The sequence below is a fragment of the Diadema antillarum genome, unplaced genomic scaffold (assembly GCF_040938485.1).
Source record: "Diadema antillarum isolate AM-2024a unplaced genomic scaffold, OU_Dant_1.0 seq00000894_RagTag, whole genome shotgun sequence".
Classification (NCBI taxonomy): domain Eukaryota; kingdom Metazoa; phylum Echinodermata; class Echinoidea; order Diadematoida; family Diadematidae; genus Diadema; species Diadema antillarum.
Window position 1 is genome coordinate 999,404 of NW_027271757.1, and position 26,750 is coordinate 1,026,153.

The following is a 26,750-nucleotide window of genomic DNA, read 5'->3' on the forward strand; positions in this document are numbered from 1 at the left end:
AATAGTTCGAGCATGCATTCATCTCTTTTGTTTTCATCAATATCTGAGCCATAGAACCACATCTTGTCTAATTATTTTTATTTGGGACATTACAGAAATTGTAGATTTGACTAGTCTGAGCCTCCCAAAGTGTAAAGTTTGGGTTGATATTCTCTCTAGTTGGCCATAGAGAACACTACATATGGTCCGAATTCATAAAATCAATCTATGATTTAAATTTAGTCCCTGAACTATAAATAAGTGTGAACAAGGCATATCGTGTAAATTCGCAGGACAGCGCGTATTCAGTATTGGATGTCTGTTGGCATGTAGGCCTATCTGCAACATGTCATGCACAATAACAACATTCAAAATCTGCATAATCCACGGGGCTGAATCTAAATTACCTTCGTGAAAGCCTATCACACTGTCTTTCTACACACTGCTGTTCATTTCCCTGCATCAAAACTTGCATCTTTCATGAACCTACAATTGTATGTCATCTCTGGTTGGCACCTAGAGTGAACACAGTGCCAATGTTGCAGTGCCTAGAAAAGTAAGCCTTTCCACCTATCATGATTCAGTTATATTACCTCATATCTGTGAATTCCTGTAGGTGACAGAGGAGATGAACTTCCTTTGACCTGAGTGCTTTTCAGTGGAACTCACTCAGTTTTGTGCCCCATACAAATATACATTGTACGTGTCCCATTGCCGTCCAAACCTAGCTTGCTTCACCCTCCCCATTTTCTTTTTTTCTGAATGCCATAGATATAGTTGCTGCCATTAATTCAACTAATCTATCAACCCATCACTGCACAATGTGAGAGAATGCGCCCACTGCCACTGACGACAAAGCGCTGCTCGTATCGTTCATCTTCACACACAGGAAAACCACCAAACATCCAGCGACCACTCACTGACACCACACACAGGAAATGCGCCATTCAATGCTGGCGCACCACAGAGGTACAATGTAAATATCAATATTGTTACATGCACACTTCCCATAAAAGAAAGGCTAGCATTGCTTTTCTTTTGTTGTTGTTGTTATCATTTTCTATCATTTTTCTGCAGTGCAAATGGGTATTGTCGAACAGCATATTTTCCATTAGGAATGCTTGGTCAATCTTGACAATATGCCCAGCAGTGCTTGATATTCTTACCTCTGCGATGATTTTTATGACCACATCAAACATACCAAAGGACTGAGTCAGTTCATGCCTGCTCTTCTGTGATTTATACTTCTTGCACAGATACCAAGTTTGGGTGGTACAATGTTGTATATACATCAGTCGAATAATGTGTCCTTAGAACAGCAACAGAGCATAACTTTTTGTGAAAAATAAGAACTCCTCTTTGAGTACATTTCACGTCTTGATGCAGAAGACACAGTTGAAGGAGCAAACAACTAATACATCTGATTTGCAAACAAATAATCCATGGTACTGCAGGCATTTGAGAATAAAGTGTTTCTTTTACACATTTTCATACAAGCAACTGGTATCAATACCATAAAGCAACTCTGGCATTTCTTTCACATGTACAATACTCTGGCAACTGTGTGTCTTTTGTTTGTTTGTTTGTTTGTTTGTTTATATTAATGTTGACTATCAAATACTCTTCTTTACGACCCTGACACCTCACAGAATATACATACAGCGTACTCTATTTCTCTTCACTAAAAATAAACCATGAGTGTGTGTAAGTATGCATGTGTTTTGTACAGGAACCCCTGAGCAGATGCATGCATATTATCTCATTGATCTGGCTCTTTTTAGTTCAGTGTACCTACACTGCAATTTTGCATGGTTCTGGCATATTCTTCCTTTATGGCTCAGAAACTCAACATCCCCTGAGTTTCAATGGCCCTTTCTGCTTCGAATTCTAATTAGAGAATGTGCCCATATGCTTCACACTGCATTTTAATATCTAAATGAGCAGCCTTACATCCTATCCCCAGACCTACGAGGCGTTATCAATAGAGATGAATTGAAATACAATGGTGAAAAGTAAATGAATACTTCTCTAAGAGGTATCTTCTAGATATTGCTCTGCACTTTCACTGTTCTACCAATCCAACAGGTTCTGTGGTCTGACATTAGTCCAGTTTGTTTCAGGGCAAAACGCACCCTGAAATGAGTAAATGGAGCCTTTTCTCTTGCGTAATTATGTAATCATCATGAAAATTGGAAGAGTTTCTCAAAGTGTGATTTGCGTTAAAAAAATCCAACAGACATACTTGCAATGAATGCAACAAATGCTCTCAAAACTCACATATTATAAAGAAATTAACAAACTAACTTGAGGAATGGTGGCAAAGTTTGTAAAGTTGCACGAACCAAGAATCTGATTTACCCAAATCCTGCTCTGCCAGTATCCGTACTTTCCTTGGCGTACCGTCATCCTGCCTCAAGTCTTTCTGAGGTCAATCCCCTCCCTTCCCTTCCACCTTATTTGGCTTGAACTCCGTCACGATTCTCCCCCGCACTGACAAAGTGACATCATAGGGCTCTGTGCACAGCCCCTCACCCCCCCCCCCCCCTTGCTAATGGGGTCAATCACCATCACAGGTCACTCTATGAGGGGGTTTCACATGCAGAATTGATCTTGTTTGTTGTCACATTCTGACATATTGTACAGAGTGGATACTTTTGCGTAAGTAATTTTTTGCGCTCGGCAGAGTAAGATGAATTTCGCATTTTTAATTCCATGGAATCAGGACAGTAACTACTGGAACACATGACATGCAAAAATATTCGCATGCTTTTATTTTCGCACTAGTTTCTGGTTGCGCGAAATGTGCGAAAATTTCCACTTTTACAGTACGCATTTGATTGTGTTTCTAAGTTATGAAGAATTCAGACAGTGTAAAAGCTCTCCTTGTAATAGCTAATTACCCTGTTCCCAACATTCAGTACAACTGCTATGTCACAAACTATGGTTTATGAATCAAACATGCAACTCATGCAAATCTTGCATGCATTCACAGACTAAGAAACTATCCCTATTTGCAGGCACTCTGGCTGTAGTGAACACAAGGTCAAGCCAAGCTCTATCTAATCCCTTGAATTTGAAATGTCAAACCTTTCATAGACTACAAAAGTGCACATACAACTTATAGTCAAGAAAAACTCAACAAAACTCATCTCAGAGACAATTCTTTTTTTTAATAATCTAAAAGGGCTTTATCAAGTACTGCCCAAAGATTAAGGGGTTATGACTGCAGCTTTATTTTCAATAATATTTAAACAGTTTAGACCAGTTCATCTGACCATAGCATGTTGTTAACTACATGTAGCAGGATTTTGTAGCATGAACATGGAGCATTTAGGGAAATCTAAATATTTCCTTTGTATGCATAATGCTGATATTTGGTCATACAATAATTCTCAGGGAACACTGCCATTACAATTGTACTTATAAACTCCATGAAGTGACAATTACCTTTTATTGTGAGATAAGAAAACCTTTTATAATTTGCAATACAAAGCTACTTTAAATTTATTTTATAGAGGACATCAATGCCCCTCTGTATATTACAAACCTCCGTCAATGCCAAAACCAGCAATCCCTTTGTAGAAATCCTTGTGATTTTTTTGTTTTTTGTTTTTTGTTTTTTGTCCAAAACAAAGCATCTATTACTGCACCAATAAATTCAAGAACAGGTACATGAGGGACTTGACTGCAGTGCAAATCAACATTTTCAATTCGAGTCATCGAGAATTTCTCCCTGGAACTTTTTTACCCCTACTACAGAACTTCACCAGTGGCTTTTACCACCCTGCTGAGCAAGTCAGCAACCAGTAATGGCATAACTGGAGTTGCCTGCTGTGCTCATGATGGGGTCGAGTCTACAAAAAATCACAAAACTGCATTGCAAATGCTCTACATCACAAAGCGCTACAGTTATCTTGTAATAACCACTATACAGGCTCTTCTTTAACTCATCAACTTGCAGTAAACTTTTAGAGTGCCAAATCACTTTTTTTGTGTGATTTGGCACTCTATCTTGTTATTATAAGTTACCATTCATTGTCCAAAATTCCAACTGTACTATTAAAACTTCCATCTCATTTAAGACCTTTTCTGGCCATAAAGTACATTGTATGTTTATTTCTGTTGCAAAATAATCAAAAGCTTTAAACCCTCTATGGACATCTAAAAGCCGAAATGGTGACATGTTTTTAAAGATTAAAACATTTTCTATCAAATTGGAAACATTTGTACATATCATTTTTGTTCTGATTTTGTACAGATTTAATGAAATTAATCAGTTCTATGCAGTCTCTCTCCAACATAGAATATTTGTCAAAATTCACAGTTGCCAATCTAGTGAGCTCAAGACTGTAATTTCTGCAGCAATATCATGCAAGGACATAATGAGTTAAAAACAGAAAAAAAAACCAACTGATATTTTTCCTATCATGTTCTGCATTTCCTTTGAAGTGAACTTGAAAATATTGTCATGTTAGACACAAGATGCCTTCAGATTTTCAACAGCCAGTGTACTTTATGTTTACAACTGCATCGCATGTAGGTAGAATGTGTAAAGCAGCATTGCATTCAATTCAACGCATGGGTGCGAGCATGACCTATTCCACAAAAATACTGGGGTATTTAACTTCCTTGTTTACAGTAGATTTCTGCGATACACAGTACATGCACCACCAAAATCTGCTGGCAAACTGTGAGAACCTTAGCCCTGACATACAAACTTGTATACTGGCTGTGTTAACCATAGTAGAACTTGAAATGCGTGACCTTCACTGGACCTTCATTGTGACAGGATTAATCCTTTCACAACATCAATACAATGTTTGACAAGAAACGAGCATTATTAGTGTATTGATACACTAGTGGTTGATATCCACCTTTATACAAGGACCAAGAAGTGTTTTTCTTTGGATAACTTTGCTTTACTTCAATCTTTTACAGGACCAAGTTTGTTTTGAATCCCCAAGCACTGCATAAACAGCGACGATTTGTGATGTACATTGATGTGAGAAGCTTTATGCATGGAACTACAACAGATAGCAGCACCACACACACTACTGGTTGTGTGTGAACTTTAAAAATAAAATGCTGGTTTCTTATCACAACAATTGACATCTATGTATGCAAATTTGAAATCAAATACAAATTTGATGCAGAAGCTGAACTGAAGGTTTGCAAACAAGCCATCCTGTACAGTTCTTCTCTAGGGTCTCCAAAATCTGGATCACAAAGGGCCTTTTGTGACTCCACTGCAATATCCTTGCTATGGACTCCAAATTACTGTAAAGTAATACTGGTCATATGCATCCATCAACACTGCGTAGGCTACATCACGGGGGCAACATCACAAGGAGCACAGCTAATGGAGTTGCATTTGCGATCACATCAACTTGCCAACTAAATACAAAAGTGAAATGGCGATGTGCTAAATCTGGCGACAGGATTTCGATGATATTATCATTTAATATACATCTAGGCCAGCACAGCACTTGCCAGCACTTGCCAGTACTTTGCAGTGTACCTCATCCATTCGCCTGCTGACTGAGCATGTGAGATGAGAATAAGGTACTAGTTTTTGTGTTGTTGTTGTTGTTGTTTTTTCCAGCCATGGAACAGATCTTTTTTGTAAGGACATAAGTGCAATGCATTTCACCACTGCATTTAGAGTTGCCAGCAATTGAGCTGACAAAGAGAATTTCTATGCAGACCACAAACCACACGGACATTTCCTACAAGAGTATGTCACAAAGTCCATAGTTTGTCAATAGTAACACTTGGTTCCCAATTCAAATGAAATTGGGGCAAGAAGTTGAAGAACATGCATTGGTTTCTAAATCTACATATCCATTAAAAGTTTGACAGTGAAAGCTAATAGAAAGTCTAGTTAAGCTCTTCCTCTTCAAATATGTTTAAAGAGGTATGGGGCATTACAGAAAAAATGAATTTTCCCTACTTGTTCCAATGGGCATTCACCTTGGGCAAGGGCTCAATACTTTGAATAGGGCTAATGTCCATTCACGGCATCTTCTGTCCAACAGTGAGTTTTGGTTTCCCCAGACAAGCTGTCAATTTGTCAAGCAGGTCTAGAGCAAGCTCATGAGATGACACCATTCACAACTATGACAAAGTAAAAGTTCGACTGGAACACACCTTTGGACCACACCTTTGGACCACAATTTGCTAAATGTCACTATAGAAACCTGAGCAGAAAAAAAAAAGGAAGATATTCTAATTCAATATCAGGTAAACAAAAACAAAAGAAAAAAATTAGTTAATAAGCCAGTAGCAAGTTACATTGTGCATATGAGGAGATAAATGTCATCTGGAGAAAAAAAAAGACACGGAGTTGTAGTTCACGAGCAATGTCATGGACAGCGCTTAAACGGTTTCTGTATGTTGCAGTGAAAAAACATTTCTAAATGATCAAAGGAGCAAGTTGGAATACCTATAAATGCAGGGTGCTACATAAGCACTTGTCCGATTGCCCGGGGCAAGCAAAAATCAAAATCGGGCAAGTGTTTTTGAACAATGAGAACAAATGCTTGCCTGAATTGGGCAAGCAAAAAGTTTTGAAGCCACTTTTTTTCACGTATTCCCCCAAAAAACTCACAAATTCATCCATACAAAAGTCCAAAGACAGTGGCTGTTTAATTGCATCACTAAACAGCAAACAGTAAACGCTTCATATTTCATTTCTGCAACTTTCCAACACTTGTGCGCAAGCCCCATTGCAATGCAATGGCAACTTTTGATCGGACCAAGTTTGTCACTCCATTGTGAGCGTGTGAATCAATATGTGCTGTTTATTCAAATGATTGTGCTTTAAGCCCTTGACTAACACATGATTGTCATATGATTTCCTTACATTTTGGACTTTCTTTACGGGCCAGTAAAATTAATGTTCGGGCAAGTGTTTTGCAGCAAATTTGAAAATCTGCTTGCCCAACCGGGCAAGTGGTAAAATAAAGTTATGTAGCACCCTGTAAAGGAGGTGATATTTAGCTGTGTTGTTTCGATGGTTCAAAAATGTGGGGTCATTTGAACCATCGCTACCTGCAAACTGGTCTAAAATTGTTTTAAACTTGTATCTTAACACATGCTACAGACAAGACCTTCTTTGCCATGTGAAACCCCTATGGGGTCTTACTGTCACCCTCCTTGCAGAGAGCAAGTGTCTCTGCACATTATGTCCGGTGAAGCTAAAAACGGGGTCCCCGGCTTCGGGAGACAGCAGCACTTCCCATCAGCTCCAGCAAACTTCTTGTGCTAATTGATTGCCGCTGGGCTTCCTGGTCACATGTGCCAGGCATCAGCACTTTGTCCATCTACCAAACTCGACACCAATGCTAAAATGCGTGTATACCTCAGCCAGCCAAACTCCCCTCACATCACACAGAGCCCCACTGTACATCGCGGATGCCCTGGTCGCCACCAGTGATGTGCGCTAAAACAACTACAACAACAGAGAGAATATGGTACAGATCGTTTGTAACCTGAGCCCACGGCCAGCACTGTTTTTACTGCGCCACCATCGTATTTATTCCACAGCATGCTCTTTAACTGCGGTGTGAACAATTAGTTTTAATGCTGTCTGGCATTGAAAAACAGAAAAGTCCTTCGCACTCACTTTTTTTTTAAACAATAATTTCAAACAGCATCTGCCAAGTATTCCAAGCCATAGCCAAAGTTGTTCACTGCCGTATCAAATTATCATTCATTTATATGCAAAGGTGTTTTAGCTAGGCCTGCCAAAATAACTATCTCAGAGTAATTCCTGCCTGCAAAGAATACGACCAAGATGTCATCATTACAAAATAAAAAAGAAGCAGAATACCAAGGAATAACTGACATTTCTCACTCAAGACATACACGTAGAGTGAGAAGCAATAGCAATGTTCAGACGTATTTCTAGTCGGAGTAAAATTTTATGGTGTAGCAATTAGAATTCAAATTTATGCTTATCTTACCACGACCCTGTGTCCACACGACGATCGTGGGAAGAAACTCTGACCAATTTACCAGGCCTTCATGGGGATCACCGTGGAGGGTCGGTGTAACTTCCGGAAGTGGTAGCGCCGCGCACGTCAACCATACCATTGTTTTTTACCAGCAGCATTTATCTTCTCCATTCTTGTTGATGAGAATTTCTGAGCGCTAGCTTCTCCATCGCGATCGACTAGGTTAGAATTGTACTGCACGCGCACATGTACTCGCATTTGACTCCTTAAGTTTTACCTAGGTCGTATAAGGTTTGTAAGGTCATAGATACTCTGAGGGCTTGTCTGCACGGGCAATTTACTCCGACCAGCTAGTCGTAGTAGCGAGATACTCCTGAAAAAACTCAGGAGTATCTTGGTCGGAGGAAGAGATCGTGGTAAGTTCCCCGACCGGAGAAAGTTACCACAACCTTGTTCAGACGGTCGCTACTCTGACCTCTCCTCCGACGTCTCCTCCGACCAAGCTTCCTCCGACCCTTCCTCCGAAGTTACTCCGACCAAAACTGCCTCCGTCTGAACGCAGCTAATGTTCAGTGAATTGATGAAATCATTCAGGCTACTTCTGATTGCATCATGGAGAAATACCAGACAATGCTAATTTCTTGTGTTTCTAGGCAACTATTATCATTTCTTATACACAAGAAGCTTGCAGGCACAAGAGTAATCTGACACATGCAGAGAGATGCACATGTGGAAACACACTACAGCAAAATGTCAGTTATTTCACAGCAATGAATGAATGATGTCATTCTAATTTGTGTCCTAGGATCCCTGGTTGTTGTTTTTTTTTTTCTTTTTTACAAGCAGCTGTAGCCAAGCTGCAGGTAAGTACTTCCTGTCTTTTAAAGTACATAAGATGCTGCAAAAGAATTCTAAATGACCATGGAGTCAGGCACCGTGCTACAGTTTGACACACATTATGTAATCATGGAAGGTACTCTCTGTACTAAAGCCTTGTTCGATGCTCTTATATTACACAAAATGTTGCTTCTTGTACCTAATGGCTACTTTGTTGAGCCTGTAACACAAATGTCACTGCCATATAAGCAGCCGCCATTCCCAAAAATTCAAACTTATATGTGTCATCGGCATTGTAGAAGACATACTCTCGTCTTCTTGCTCTCTAGAAAGCATGAAGTGGTATAAAGATATGAGTCTGATCCTAAAAGGAGAAGTATGGGATTAACATGGTCCACATACCGAATATCAACTCTGCTTCACTGAGCTGTGAAACATCAGGAAGGAAAGACCTACAATCATATGTATACAAGATGGCTGGATGATTTTGCAAGCTCATGAAGTACAATGTAATCTATGCTCTACACTTCATTCAGTCCATCATTACATCTGTCATCTGATAGTGGTATACTTGATGTAACATTCAGCTCTTGTATCTTGTTCTTTTACATAAACTTTCTTGACCAAGTCTACACGCATCTTTATAAACTATTTACGCTTTTGAACATGGCCTTTCTTTCCCCCTGGAAGCGACAGTTTATTACAATGCTTACATTGTACTACTAGTATACATGTCTCTCATCATCTCTTTTTTTTTTCTGTCACATGATAAAAATTGGCCGACAGCGCTTCCTACAGGAATAAAGGTGGTGCACTCACATGCCACCAAAGAAAACTGGGAAAACAATGGCTGCAGGCACCTTCATGTGTCTGCAGGCTACAACAATACTAGGCTGCACTTCGGGGTCATCCTACAATGAATCATTCCTGCAAACTTATTAAAGAGTCATCAGCATGCCACATATGAGGTGTGGGTGTGCGGTATGGCTGGGTGCGTATGATTTGGCACGTCTGAGGCACATCTTGTTCCCATCTCTACCTTGAATGTCAAGTTGAAGTACAGTGGGGTGGGGATACCCCCTCTGCTTTAATAGCAGTATGGGAAGCAGTAATTGGGGAAATTACCGGCACATGCTAAACCACCTTGTTTGTATACAGACCAACGAGACGACACATTGTACAATGGGCTCATCACCCGAAATAAAACTTCACTGAACACCTGTTGCCGAAAACATCCTGTGCATGATCACAAGCAAATTTTGTGCTTGTGGAAGTGATCGTGACATCGGACACTCATCAATCATACCGATGGCACACAGAACTCCTTTAATAGCAGTGTGCCTTTCACTCAGAAACATGTAAACTGACAGGTTTAGTAGAGACTATCAATACTTGATAAATTATTCCTTTCATAGTGGTTATCCAAAGTCAGCATGCAAGCTTGCTGGAAGTTTGGTGGAAAATGGTTTTAGCCGGTAAAGAGAAATTTATGAAGAAAGAAATCATACATGGTAGGCCGTGGGAACAATAAAAGGCAAGCAAGTGCTTGTTACTGAAACACCCATTACAGATACATTTGGAAAGCTGTATTACTGGCATATTCTCCTTTGCATTTACAATGCTTGTTTGTTTTCCATCTGAGAAGACAGCTGGATAGCCCATATTCAGCTGCACTAGCTGGTATTCCATAGGGTCCAGTTCGATGTGGGGCGGACCATTTCAATTTATAATGCCTCTTGCAAGCCTACACTTTGACGATTATCAACAGTACTTCATTCATGAGGAGATTACTATTCAAAGCTACACACCATACATGAAACTCAATAAATCATGTACAGTGTACATGTTATCTGTGTTTAACATCCATGTTAAAATTCAATAGATACACACAATCTTATGTGCACTGATGTATGGTCTGCTTTCCACAAGTGTGTATTTCATCAGGTTACATATCGAGTCTACTCTTGTAAAATAATACCATCTCCACGTCTGCAGGAAGTAGCAATGTTGTAATTCTTATTCATAGGCATGAAATTTGTTTTCAATTTTTGTGTGGGGCTCTGTTTTTTCACAATCAATCCACACAAGAACAGTAACTTACTTTGGCTACATGACAGTTCTTCCTCTGAATTCTTTCAACTTGTCAGCTGATTCAAATCTTGTAAACGCTCCCAGATCATTAGGTCCTGATATTCCCCCTTAATCTTTTTCCATGTACAGCGCTGAATAAATAATACCACTCGACAACAGTAAACAGCACATTCTGGACACTGTCCGCCCAAGCTTCACAAATCTACGAAAATGTCAACACCAGCACAGACAGTAAAGTTATGCAACCTTTTGTCCGGCCGCTGTTTGCTCTCTCTCTCCAGGTAACATGTAACCTTGGTGAAGATGGTCTTCTGCATTTGACTGCACTCTCCCTGTCGTCTTTATTGGGTCTGAGGGGAGAATGAAATCTGGAGCTCCAATATTTGACTTGGGCTGCCCATGGGTGGCTTCCAAACCCAGCCCCACTTTTTTTTTTTTGCATACCAACTTTATAGGTACAATAACAACTCTGTTCAAAAATCCGGCCGAAACAACGTGGCAACATTGTGAGATAGGGGAGCCTAAAACACAGACGCAGGAACACAAGAATGAGAGAACGATGAAAGGATGAATCGTCAAATATAATGTGAGAATGCAGTGAAGAACATTGCAAACGATCTTTGCCGGGCAGATCTGAATCTAGTTCTGAATAACAGAATCTACCTGCTCTGAGACTGGTAGAGAATTTACCTCGCATAGATTTATCTTGGCGTAGAGCTTTTTGATAACACAGATGTACTCAGATCAGTCACTAATTATAAAGCTTGATTGTATAAAAGTCAGAAACCATCCACTCATTTATCATGACTCCTAAGTATCTCAGTTACAGCTGTTTCTGTCATGTGATTGTAACCTTGTCTTACAAAAAAAAAAAAATTGATCTGTGTACTTTCTACATGTCATTACATTTTGTCCTTTTTTTTAAAGGATGGTTTACAGTGTATGTGATGCTGGACTAGATACAATCAGATGTGATTTCATTAGGACATACACATCAAACGATGTCAACTGTTCGTTTTTCTTTTTTAATGAACGAATTCAAACAAATAACTTGGTCCTTCTGTTCATGTATTTGAAAGGCAAGACATTCAGCAGCATGACCCATTCTTTCAGTGTATACCCCCAAAAGACTACATGATGTAATGATAGATGATTTAGAAGCACTCAAGTGCTTTACATCATAGATTCTGGCTGCATTTCTTCGACATGTATACTGATCAGCTGCTTACCTACATGCATTATTTTATGGAAAAATAGCTTCAGTAACAGGGGTAAAAATTATCCTCTTAACCATTCCCTCACCGTTACGCAAATCATTTGGTCATCCCAGCATAGCCTATTAGTATACCCTGTGCCTAAGATCAGCTATGATCATTGAATGCGTGGGACGACTCTAGTCTTGTGGCAACTGCCATGTCCTCTTGGACATTCCCAACATTCTCATTTCAGTCAATGGGATTGGCATTTAGAGGCCAGCATGGGATCACTTCGGGGATGCATATAATTTGCTGCATACACTGCACAGTGCTCAGACTACCACAATTCCAGAGGATCAAATGGGAATGCAAGATTACTTTCTCAATGCATGCATGTGATCTCATGTCAGTGGCATGTACACTGTACTTGTGCATAGTGAACATGTACAAAATTCATGTCCTGCCCTATTCCACTGTACAAGGATTTCCTACAGATGTTTCATCCTGCTGAATCATTGATAGATTGTCAAACATATAGGCCTACTGAAATATCTACTGTATGGTAGAAATGTCTTTAAACTTCTTGAAACCATTAAAGATTGTGCATACTGTCAGTCTTTCTTTGTTTCGATACAATAAGGAGCCATGAACAACCCATAGCATAAGGTAGAAGGTAGATCCCAAATAACTTTGAGAATTAAAACTACACCTAAATCATCCTGTGACATAAAACAATTCTCATCAACATACAAATTCTTATCTTGAAAAGGACCTTTAATATGTATCATTTTTCACTTTCTATTTCTTAAAGGGAACGGCTAGTGACTGATCAGTGGGAATCAGTGGGAATGCTGGGGGACGATTGTTCCAATCCTTGTGGGATTCATTTAAGAGTACATTTGTTCTGTGAAAATTATTTGCTTCAGAATGGTCTCATATTCAAGTGATGTGCAGTTTAATGTTTCCAGGTTAGCATGCCTGTACAGTGATGGGGCATTAAACTGCACATTACTTGAATATGAGACTGTTCTGAAGCAAATAATATTCACACAACAATAGATACATAATGTACTCTAAAATGAATCCCACAAGAATTTGAACAATCATCCCCCAGCATTCCCACTGATTCCCACTGATCAGTTACTAGCCACCCCTTTAACACAAGGGAAATTTCATTTTAACTATGTCTACACATTACAACCTGACCAAGTAGAATATGCAGAGTTTTTCTTTACAATTTTTTTTCCTCTTCTTTCTTTCTTTTGTTTTTCTTGTGTGTGTGCCCATTAGAGCAACACCTATATTCTTTATATTCTTGGATGAGAAATATACTTGGAAAGTTCCTACAAACTCTGCAGGCCTACACAGTATCTATTGATAATGCCTTTTTGCACCTTTAGGCTGCTGGGGTTGGGAGACCTAGAAACTGAGAGTCGCACATTTTTTTCTCCATTGCCAAAGCTCACATTTTGGTCTTTGTTCAAGACATCAATAGCCGAACAATGTGACATTGAGTACATGCAATGTATATTCTGATTCCAACAGAGCAACATGTACCACTGCATGAAATATAAGGTATTACAGGTACACTTCTTCCACAAACAAACTGGATGCAATATGTACTCCAAACAAAGAGGAAGTTGTGCTTGTGAAATTCAAGGAGTCATAATTAATAAGGGGAATCTGGGCCTCCATGTTAAAGGCTGCCTTCAGCACACCTTAACAACAAACCTGATGCAGAATATATGTGTCAAGCAAGGGGTTCTCCACATAGTAGTTCGGCCTGGCCAGATATGTACAAAGTGTACCTACATTTATATACTAGTGAAATGCAGCCCGGATGTACAAAGTTTTGGAGTCGGTTTGCTATTAGCTCTTATGTGGTGGTTTAAATCAAGATACTGGTCTCTTACAGCCGCTTGGACAGAACAATCACGCTTGGCATGATAAACAAAAATAAGTAAACTTGTAAATAAACAACATGAAACTCAAATGCCTAGCTGGACAGCAATATTTTGGCATGCAATTTGGAAGGCTCATTTCTATCAATTAAAAAAATAAAGAAAACAGAATGACACATGGACAAAGCAAGCAGCAAAAATATGTACTTTGCAAAAGTATAAACTTTGCAGCAAAGGGTAATTGCTTCAATGAGCATTTACTCTCTATAAAACTTGCATAATATAACATCCTCTGATTTGTCTGGGCAAGTGACCTCCCAGTTCAGACAACCTTCCATTCTTTTTGTTGTTAGTATTTTAATCTTCTTGCCAATTCAGGCACATGGCTATGAGAAATGTTTAGTTTCAATTCAAAGCACCAGGACAACAGTTTTCATTAGAATGTGGATACAGGTGATAGGAAAAAAAGAAAGAAAAAAAGAACCTTCCATTGGTGACAATAGAAACTACACTTTCCGCTGGTAAGCAAAGTACAATCAGAAAAAGACCTTGCCTTTCAATGTGAACTCCTGATCTCCATGGAAGGGCTGGGATTTCCCCTTCCGGTACACAATGGACCCCACAGACATCTGTCATTCAAGCAGAGGATGTGGCCAGTAGCCCCCTTGTAGGCCTACATGTAGGTCATTATTTGCATCTATTTATCCACACCAACACTTTATCTAGAACAGGTCTGCAATGGCACCTGAACTTGAATGTTGTCTACATGTATGATGTCAGTAAAAATGGAGTGTCTGTGCAAACAGGTGCAGTGTAAACTGCACACACACTAGGGGTCAATCACTATAATAGAACATGTACAAAATACACTTCAGCACTTTAGTACAGTGTAGGTGGTATGGACTGCCCTCTCCCTAGTGAACACTAATGAGGATTTATCAGTGTTATGCCTGGACAGAAATGCCATGAATGTAGGACAGAGGAATTGACAACTTATAGACATTATGTACATGTCAAAATGGTTGTAGTGTCTGCACACAGTAAACCTTGTATGTTACTGAGTTTTGTTTCACATATAAGATCCTTCAAGCTCCTTGACATGTACATGTGCATGTATGCTTCGTAGAGCGCTATTGTCACTCTTTTCTCTTCACACAAGTATTTTGCAGGGGTAATTCTACCTCACTACATTTTGTATGTGCCAAAGTTGGCATGGCGTAAACATATAATCTTAATAATCACATTCTTTCTGCACAGCTGGTGAAATATCATACAATGTATACAAGGTACAATACAGTTGTATAACCATCCTTTTCCAGTCCCCCATCAGTAGCCTATCCAACCCAAATACAAGTTACACAGTGCACTGTCAAAGTACAACTAATCAAACAATTCTCGCCCTTTAGCCAATGTTATGCAAAATTTGTGGTAGTTACATTGTATATAACTATCCCTTATAGCACTGGCCTCCTGAAGGGGCCTAGTGACAACAAGGACAACTGCATGTATCAGTGGGCAATATTGGAACACATGAATACATACATGTACAACTACAAAGTGCCATTATGCCTGAGTAGAGTGGAAGCATGTATAAAAATTAGAGCCATTAGCTCCATGTTTAAGGATAACTGCAAAAACAAAGAGATGGAAGTTGGAAGTGAATATACATGTAAATCAGTGTGTCGGGTACTACCGAAACGATGTACACAAACATGTACCTACAATCAGGATGTCACGTTGTGGTCGTCTTATCTCTGTGGTTGCATTCTGACTAATACGAATGTACACAGGTGAGGAACAGACTTATCAGTGCTCAGTTGTAGCAGCCAAATATTGTACAGTACTGTTCGATGTAAAGGGTAAAAGCCGCAGGTAGAACCCCAGTCCTTGATTACATGCATTGTTACAATTTGTGTTTGCATTGCAGTTGGTAATTTTGATAGCAATAATTGTGTAGAATTTCATGAAGATAACCCAGCAACATACAACCATGTAAATACAATGTATTAAGTCTGTAATAGCTCTAATCATAAACTCTCTTGATCTGCATAGGGATAGCACAGAAATACATGTTTTCCAAACTTCCTTATCAATCCTACAAACACCTCGAGCATTTTCCAAGTCATGCCATGGCCATTTAGTCAATAATGTTCAAAGTACGATTTGGCACCATGAAGTTCATTTTGGGATTTTGATTATGTCCACCACATGAACCATTATTCTTGGATACTGTAAAAGTTGAAATTTTCGCGATGTTCAAATTTTGCGCGCATTTCGTGCAAGTAGAAAGCATCATGAAAATAAAAGCATGCAAATTTTTTGCTTGCCATGTTTTCCTGTAGTTGATGTCTTGTTTCCGCGGAATTAAAAACACGCAAAAACTCTTCTCAACCGGTCGAGCGCGACAAATTAGTTGCGCAAAAATATCTACTTTAGCAGTATAATGAACCATTATTCTCAGCTATACAATGATCCATTTTGACTCAAAACCTCTCACCATGTTCATCGAAATATGAGGACAACTGACTGTACAAGGCAACTTTACATCAACACTGTGAACAGAATTGTTTTGTTTTTGTTTTGGTTTTTTTTCAGGTCTCCATCAGGCATCTCCTCATGCCCCATCCCCCCTTTTTTTTGTAATATTTCAATCGGGACATCCCATCTCTTACATGGACATTGTCGTGGCAACATTACTGTGATAGCTCAAGTATGCGCCTCCAATCATCTCCCTCATCTGCTGCGGGGATAGGAAGCAGCAAAAAACCATCAAAATTGCTTTCTCCCTCCAGGCTGAAGGCATCGGAGAAGACAAGACACACACATACGCCCAGGCTTTGATTGTGTTGTCTACCACGTTGGATCTACAATGTACACAATCAATGTGACGGTCCGCTTCTTGTCCCTTGCCACAACGGTTACCACACATACTGATGGAACATGTAATTGGTGCCAGGTGCCAATATCATATCCATTCCACACGACAATGTCACCAATGTGCAAGCCCACAGCCAGGCTTTGTGGATGGGTAAAATCCTGTCACGCTGAAACCAAGTCACATGCCCTCATGAGTTGAGTAGATGATTGGCATGAATGCCAAGGGCTTTTTATAGCTTTCACACTTTACTTGTGCTCAGTGGAACAATACTCTCTAGTATTCATTCAGTGATATGCTGATATGTATATTGAACAACCAGAAAGTTATTAAAACCAAAGGGGCATTAAAATAATCTTTGTTTGTTTGCTGTTGTTTTTTGTTGTTATTTTTTGTTTTTTTGTTTTTTGTTGAGGGGGAAGGGCACAGTATTTGAACACTCTTGGTCAGTATATAAATTCATAATTTGCTTTGCAAGAAAAATCTACTGATTGGAAATGTTCCGAATGGCTCATTTCAACCATGCAGGGGCATTGACTCCTTTCTTCACAAGCAATGTCTTTTATCATGAGACCAAGATGGCCATGGATGCATGGTATTATTATGATATGATTAAAAGAACCTACTGTCATTTCAAGGAACACAAATTTTTTGACACCTTGTTGTTGTTTTTTTCATGAAAACTTTGAAGATCTGCTGCTCAGATTTCACAAACATTCATTCAAACTTTCTTGTTGAGTGTGTGTGATCTCTCCTCGAACACTTTTCTAATTCAATGATTCCTGTAACAATGCATTCCCCCGACAGCTCCCTGCAGGCGCTATATTTACGGCTGGCAATGTGTTTTCAATAGACCTCCACAGCTCCAAAATAGCTGACTCAGCTGACGAATGCCAATGCCTGTCTCAACTGCTCTAGAACATGAACAAGGCCAGCCTCTGGCTGTCACAGGAAAAACCCATGGCCGTATGGGTTACCAACACACAAGACCCCGGAGAGGAGCCCATATTGATTGCTCCACGTAGTTGAAGGTCACTCATTCATGGGCCCTCTGCTCCAGAAATTAAACTTGGATACCGTGGGATCTATAACGATTTTACCATACTATCTCCTCAAGGCATACATATATGTATATTACATATGATATATATTTTCAGCATCTATTGTACTGTATATTGCATGCCTAGGCTTGCGTGTACAGCAGACTATTTTGAAGTACTATAAAAAGAGGATCTATGTAGACAGAATGATGATTTCTAGTGGTTATAATACCATTCATTTTAGGAATTTTTTGGGGAAAAATAAGATATAAAGGAAAGTGCTCTCAATGTTCAATGGACTGCAATAATTTACAGACAAAACAAAAATTACTCAAAATAAATTATTCAAAGATTTAAAGTCTATCAAAGATATTTGGCTTGTAACTATTCAGCTGGCTAATAGAATTAAAAAGTACTTGTTTTTGCCTTGTGTACATTCTCATGATGCAAGTTTCTTTATGAATTGCAGCTTTTAAAACTATTCTGTCTTGCATTTTAATCTTAAATCTTAAAATATTTCTAACTTAATCTCAGCTAGTGAGCAAATTTCTTCCATCCACTTTGTGTAACTGAAATAAGAACTAAGGTGAATGATAATTCAAGTCTACTCTCAAAGAGCAATTATGATGCAGCAGCATCCTTACCCCATTCTATAAAGTTTGTCATGCTCTTCTCGCGCCGGAGGGTTGAGGAACTGCACTCATCGTGAAGAAGCACAAGTACGTCCAGTAAACTTTCCAAGCTCAGGGTGTCCCCCTTGGCGCCCTGCACACCGCTCAGGTAGAGCTTTTCCAAGCGCTTCAGTCGAACCTCCACCTGGCTAGCCATGGCTGGGAGGCCTCCGTTGGTCCCGCGCAGCGGACAGTCACGGGAAGGAGCAAGTTCTCAGTCACAGCCAAGTTTACTAGTTAGTGCTGGTGATATCTAAAAATACCTGCAGTGAAAGCAATCACACAGATTGTGTGTGTGTTAGAAGCGAACATGTGTTTGCCTTCTTTGGTATTGTGATTCATACTACATGTTCATTGATTTGCTGAAGTAAATAGGGCTCTCTACAACACACTAGGATGGAAAATCTGAAATAGGTTCATAACGAAATTGTGTCCTGCATGAACTACCATATGTAGCAACTGCTATCTCGATGCTTGTTACTTCAAGTAATCTTTGAGATAACTTTTATAACAATCAAATTATAAAATATACAATTATAAAATTCCTGTAGTCACCTTCATTTTAAAATCCTGATTACACAATTATGCTCACGATGGGCAATCATGCAAACATGTCTAAAACAAAATATACTCAGGCAACACTACTGCCTGGAAAAGATAAAGACTCATAGACCTGTTACATACTAATCACATCTTTTTTTCTTTTTTTTTTTCAACAATACATACACATATAGATCTACACACACACAAAAAAAAAGAGGTCTTCATTTCTGAATGTTGACCCAAAATGAAGGCATAACTCCAAGGTAACGATATTCCGCACAGCACTTTTTATCTTTCTGCATCTATTGCTAAAATGCTTCAAAGCATACAAACCCAATACCTCTTATTGAATTACTGCACTTTTCCATAATATTAAAAGCTTACATCCCACCTTTTCATTACAAAGGCCTTTACAATCTTAACAATAAAAATCGTAACGCTTATGCAAATTGTTAATATGACTGTATCAAGTGTCCACTGAGCCATTCTTAGACCAGTACTGAGGTACAGTGTACACTGTACAACTGTATGTACAATGTATGTTTACCTAAAACAATATTAAAGAAAAAGGAAAGTGACTTTCAATATATTTGCTTATACAGTACAACCTCTGCTATCCATCTACAAATTACATCCAGACGGTCCAACATGAGTTGGCCATATATGCATGTACCATATAATTATGAGAGATATGCTCATTGTATGTGGTGCTTTCTAGCATGTTCTTCTGGGCATAGCATGTACACATGTCAATATCAATTTATCAATGCTATGATTACTTGCAAATTATTGTCATGTTTCAGATGACACAGAAATGAAATGAAATGTGATTTAACTGACTTCTCATTTGTGTTTGTTTAACATTGAACAAGAATAAGATTGAGATCACTACTCGTTGAATACTGCCCATGTACAACTGTATGATACCACTGCAATGCAATGCTAGGTGATTAGTGCAGCATCAAATGCAACTGTTTCTTGCAGTAAGTACAATGTATGACTGAACCTAACAGTGTGTGCAAAAATTTGCAGATTTTCTAAACTTTCACTGACAAATCATTCACAGGAATAAAAAGTCTATGATTATTGGACATTTGGCATTGAAAATGCTTGATACCAAAAGAAAATCATTTATAAGCCAGCCCACGTCCAGAGATCCAGATAAGCCATGGCCAGATAAGTGAGGTCAGTCTCTATAATGCTACATAAGGCACAAAACAACTATGACAGTTTTCATATCAGTAGTCCACCTATATTACAACATAAATAGTGTACACACACACACACACACACACACATTCTTCTTGTAAAGTCTCTCTCTAAAAAAAAAAAAAAAAAAAAAAGAAACACCATTCTAATCAAATGTATCTTTACTGCACGAGTGCATGACAGGTTCCCTCTAAATGCATTCTCTCTCTTTCTCTCTCTCACACACACACATACATACACACACACACACACACACACACACACACACACACAAAAGCTTATATGGAGCAGAGTAACAAATAATTTTTGAAGAAATCATTGACATATAATACTCTTTTATGCAGAAAACAAATAAAGGGTACAATAACAGTATTACATGTATGCATTAACAATCAGTCATGTGATCTCGCCAGCTATTTTGATATAGCATTTACATGACAATTTGAGTACAATACAAGTGTTTCCTCTGCGTGTCTGTATCCTTGGTGCCAAAAGCACATGATGTATGCATTGGCTGCCTCAACATGGTTTGATTTCAACCGTATCAAGGTTCTACAGTCAGGCCAAAGCCCCGTCAAATGTGATCAGCTGCTAATCACAGCAATCTGTGTTAATCCCTGGAATACTAAAATCCAATGTCAACTTGAAATGGCAATTGATTGCTTTTGGTTGGCATTCTATAGCTTTAGTATTCTGTCAACAAGAGGCCCCATCTAAAGGCAGCTAATAGTACACTGTATTTATAAGATTTACATATACCCGGTACATACATTTGTGGGTAAATTTTCATACTTGCGTAGTCCCATAGGAGTTTTAATGATATCTCTCACACGACATACACAATCCCACAAGTCTGCAAATTATTATGATGCAAGTAACATTGCCAACAAATTTCAAACATGATAAAAAGCCATGCCATGGGTAATCAGGATCTGTGCTTTTTAAGGTGCTCTGGTATTATCAGTTTTCAGTACCAAGATTACAACATTTGTTGTTTGTTTGATTTCCATCGGAGATGGCTGGATAGCCCATATTCAGCTGCAATAGCTGGTCTTCCATGGGGTCTAGTTGGATGTTCGCTGGGACCACTTCACCAGGTTAAACACCCTGCTCTTTGCGATTAATAAATGAAGCGGTATCTTTCATTATGTGCATGAGTTGTGATTTTCTCACACACGAGGCCTCCATTTTATGTCCTACCCGAGGGACAGAGTTTTTTGCCTCGCACAACACTGCTCGGTGAGACTCGGAAATTGAACCTGGATCCTTCAAATCAAGAGGTAGACGTGCTACCGACTGAGCTAAAGGCCCGGTCGCACTGCCCAAAAGTTGCGTAAACGCATGAATCACGTAAGAAATTTGAGCTTTACGCGATACATGCGCGATTTGCGCATTTCATGAGTTTGTCTGATGTGGAACCTTGGTAGTTGTCCGCCATGTGCGCCGGATCGGTGCTTTACGCGATTCCAGGTTTTGAGCAGCTCAAAACTCGGCTTCACGTTTAGGTTTACACAGTATTGCGCTGTTTTACGTAATTTTTGCGTAGTTTGCCTAGTTCTTACGCGAACAATGCGCGAAATATGCGTGGAATATCAGTGATCGTTCGCGAAAATGTTGCCGCTATCGCGTTCATGGGTGAATCATGCGCGATTCATACGCAGTTTATTAGTGATAATGCACAGATTATGCGTGATTTTCCGTGGACCTGTCATCGCGCACAACCACGAATTCGCCCTATTTGGGGCCTTTGCGTGCCTATGCACTGAAAGTTCGTGGTTTGTTAGTGATTTTTGCGTGATCTTTCCTTAGTTCTTGCGCAATTCATCGGTGATTTTCATCGCGTAAATCAGCGAAAATTCTCGACAGACAAGCACGCACAACCAAATTTCTTGCTTGATTCATGCGTTTATGCGACTTTTGGGCAGTGTGACCGGGCCTTAACTCACCGCCCTTTACTGATTATAAACTGTCAACTTTTGCTCTGAAATGGACATCTTTTGCATCAAAAAAGTGTGTGAAATAATGCTGTGGGCTTGTGATGATACTATTTCAGTTGGGTAATGGTAAAAGTGTAAAATGTTACCCAAAAAGGTACACCACACATGCATTGCAACCTTGGAGCACATCCAATCGTTGTTGCTAAATGCTATGTGATGTTCATATAATCGATTAGAGTCTACATAGCAATATCCAGCGTGCGGGAGTGAATACGATTCAATACTTCTGCTATTTGGCACATTTTGATCATCACATACAAGAGTCTATTAACATTCTACCTACCCACCACTGAACTGGGAGGGCACTTAAGGAATACAATTACGTAAAGGCGTACATGTAAGCATACGATCCAAATAATATTAGGGTAACATCCCCAGTATTCGGTCACTTAAGCTTTTTTGCAATATTTTTCAAACTAAAATAATACATACATACATCATATCTACAGCAATGAATGTGAAATATATCAAATTTCTTTAATCTCAATTTTCATTTCGTTAAATATCACACAGAATTTCACAAAATCGCAAAATATATCACCTTGAAAATTCCCCTGTATACGGTCACCGGCTCCAGTATGCGGTCACGCAATATGCGCGTTCAAAGTCAATGCGTGTTCAATGCAGCTGAAAAACGCGCGCGCGCTACCTTGTTGGCGCAAAATTGCATTGGGACGTTGCGGCGCCCGTTGGTGACCGAATACTGGGGACACAGCACTTGCATTCAACCCTTGTGCATTGAGACACTGTATCAGCACGTACGGAAATTTTGTTTTTCTTTTGCGTTTTTGAGGATACCATCACTCTCCAAGCTTGCGATTAGCAAAAAAAAAACCCGTGAGAGAACGGCCTATTTCTCGATTTTTAGCGCTTTTGGAAAGTAGCGCCGATTCTGCACTGACGGTAAAATTTTGGATTTTGGATGGATTTTTGGAGGGGGCTAAGGGAGTTTCCTATTGTGAATGAGTGTGAAAGTATGTGAATTGATGTGATTTGCGTGTGTTGTGACAGTTGAACTTACTGGCTGGTGACTAGTGATAAGTAACCGAATACCGGTAGCTGACCGAATACTGGTGCTCTTACCCTACACATTTTACTCATAATAGATAGAGCTCTACTACTCCAAATTTTGAGCCCTTCTGTAAATTACGTTTCACCTCTGAAGATATTGCACTGAACTAATATACAATTTAAGAAATGTGCTGTGCAAGTAATACATGTGACGGTGTTCCTTGCAACTGCCTATCAAAAACATCTAACACTGCCACCACTCAGATCATCCACACACACACACACACACACACACACACACACACACAAAATGTCCCAACTCTCAGAATCATAAAGCTGTAGAATCCATGTCATGCTCCAAATGGTGTTAGTTCAGCAGTTCTAATGAAGTTAGAAAGATGGACTGCTTGCCTTATAACAGGCAAATCATTTAAAATGTTGTCACTTAAGACAGATTCTTGTGGCATCTGTATGGCTTCTTTTTCATTCCCTCATCACAGGGCACATTAGAAATTTAAGTTTCGTGTGACAGAGTTGGCATCCTAATCCTATTCCTACCTAGCCTCTCGTCTACATTTCTTTATCTGTTGCTAGATCTAGCCAACGACATTAATCTCTTCAACTACAGATGTATAATTTATTAGACATTTCATGGGCTCCACTATTCAAGACGCAGTTATCGCGAATAGATGAATTCACAACGAAGACTCGTATCGAAAGCCAGAAGCCACACACATCCAATACACAGCACTACGCACAGTGCGCTTGCACACATCACAGAACAGACCGGCTGGACGGTGTGTCGACTGTCGAGCACTCAGCTCCGTGCTTGCCCCTACCGGGGCCCTACCCATAATTTAGAGCGATCACAACCACATACTACACTCGAGCCTTAACAAATGTACAAAACAAGGTCTAAACATACTTCCAAAGGAACGGTTTTGATATCAGCATAGTCCAGTCAGCTTTGCTAATGTCCATCCAACGGCATCCGGCATTCTGTCCCGCTGGAAAATGCCTGAAAAATCTTAATTTCCCGATCTCCTCCGTGCGATCGCGCGAGAAGCAGGAAGACAGTGGAAAGTTGGAAAGATGGCCGAGCAAAGTCCGTCATACGCGCGTTGCATTCTGGGTATGGTATGGGTGAAATTTCCGGATATTTTTTATTTCACTTTTTCGATCCAGCGGCTCTCTGCGATGCGCCTGAAATACCTCTAAAACCCACGGCACCTTGTACACAGTATGTATTGTAAAACCCTACAGTCACAACTGAAGAATTCTGCGATGTACAGTCTTGTGATTTCTATCCAAGTGTGTTTATATGTTTCAAAAAAAAAATACTAGGAAAAATACTTTGTCAACCACAGCGACGCGTTATTTGTCAGATAGCGCTGTGGTCAGGAGAAAAAAAAAAAACTTTCAATAAATTATGAACTCGATTTGGAGTGTATAAAAGAACATGGATAGGGGCCTATTATAGAGTTTTGTTTGTAATAACTATTCACTATCTTAAAAAAAATATATATATTTGGAAAGTTTGCTGGAAGAATGAACCTTAGATTCTTTTACCGTATCGATGTAATGTCCCATGTCAATACTATGGATATTTTGTTGTGACGTCATTTCTCGTCTTTGTGTCTGTTTTTTTTTTCTCTGCTTGTTTGTTTCCACTCACATCTGTACTCAAACTGTAGGAAAAAGTGAGGAATATATCGGATGGTGAAAATAGTACCTCAAAGTTACTTTATTGAAAGACTTGTCAAAAAAGCACCTTCGCTTTTACAGGGTTTGCTTAAATCTAAAATTGTATTGAAGATGTCAATGCTGAAGATAACGTCAATGATCACGATGGTCGTAACTGTTGCATGACGCATATTATAATGATATTATTTTTTTCATATCAAGTCACTCAGTAAGCCTACCCGATGTGTTTGTCGATTTCTTACCAGCAGTAATAAAGTCATAAATGTGGATAAGGAGGAATCTTTTGTCTCAAGTTTTTAATGAGTGAGATCAAGTCTGAGCGGCAGACCAAGATAAGGGAAAAATTGCAGATGATGATGATTGTAGTGACGAGGATGATAGCTAGAATGTAGGCTTACTGAAACTACAATGACAATGTGTATAATCACTACATGAATAAAGATAACGATAATAATATCAATGATGATGACGATAATATTAATAATAGCAATAATAATGACGATACAGTACACTACTACTACTACTAATAATAATAATAATAATAATAATGATAATGATAATAGTAATAATAATAATAATAATAATAATAATAATAATAATAATGATAATAATAATAATATTGATTATAATACCAATAGATATGATAGCAATGGTATTAACAATACCAAGCGATTAGGCTCCTACAGTACTAAAAAAAAATGATAATGATATCAATGAAGAAATGGCAACCTATGTATGACTGATCATTTGAAATGAAGAAAAACTTTGTTGAGCTTGTTATTTCTTAGGTATATATTATTCTCCTCTTGTCATTTCGATTTCACTTAATTTTGCTGCATTCATTATTTTGTGTGTCGAAAGGAAAGCATACCTGGAGTAGAGAACGGAGAGCACACAGGCCCTGCTAAAGAAGGTGAACCCGAGCCCCTGAAGATACACTCGGACGTACACGCGCACACAGACACGCACACACACATACACACTTCTGTTTTTCTTCCATGATATTCTTTGAATATCAGTAAGATTCAGCTTTCAGTGATATGGACAGTTACGACAAAACTAAAATTTAAGAAAGATTACGCTCTAAAAGACTCAACACACAAACACACACTTCTGTTTTCTTCCATATTCTTTGAATAGTAAGATTAATCTTCCACGCAGGGATATGGGATCTTACGACAAAACCCAAATTTAAGAATGATATGCTCTAAAAGGCACACATAATACACACATAAACACGCACTTCTGTTTTTCTTCTATTCTTTGAATAGTAAGATTATGGAACGTTACGACAAAACTGAATTTTAAGAAAGATTCTATAAAAGACACACATGACATACACACACACACACACCCACACACGCACGCACAAACAAATATTCTGAGTATCATTATTCACCTTGCCATCTTTCCGCCTATTCCCACTGAAACCGCATTTGGAAACATTACAAGGATGACAAACAACAACAACAACGGCAATACTGTCACTGAAGACGGAAATATTAACGAGAGATGGCAGCAAATAACAGTTACGGCTTACCGCAATACAGATCTCGAAGATTCTCCGTAGACACATGTGTTGAAAATAGGAAATTAAAGAAATAGATAGATAGATAGATAGATAGATAGATAGATAGATAGATAGATAGATGGATGGATAGATAGATAGATAGACAGACAGATAGATAGATAGATAGATAGATAGATAGATAGATAGATAGATTGATATAAATAGATAGAT

The 26,750-nt window shown here is 39.0% G+C and overlaps 1 protein-coding gene across 6 annotated transcripts in view; it reads right to left on the reverse strand.

Moving 5' to 3' along the window:
• The window catches only part of LOC139740992 (serine/threonine-protein kinase MRCK alpha-like), a 112,246-nt gene extending 87,837 nt beyond the window's left edge, over positions 1 to 24,409 (reverse strand). For all 6 annotated transcript variants that reach the window (XM_071651580.1, XM_071651577.1, XM_071651578.1 and 3 more), the window contains exons 1-2: positions 24,231 to 24,409; positions 18,519 to 18,808 (exon numbers count right to left, since the gene is read on the reverse strand). In XM_071651580.1, coding sequence (XP_071507681.1) covers positions 18,519 to 18,702 — 184 coding nt within the window. In that variant the 5' untranslated portion in view covers positions 18,703 to 18,808; positions 24,231 to 24,409. The remainder of the gene's footprint in view (positions 1 to 18,518; positions 18,809 to 24,230) is intronic.
• Between the last annotated feature and the right edge of the window lie 2,341 nt (positions 24,410 to 26,750).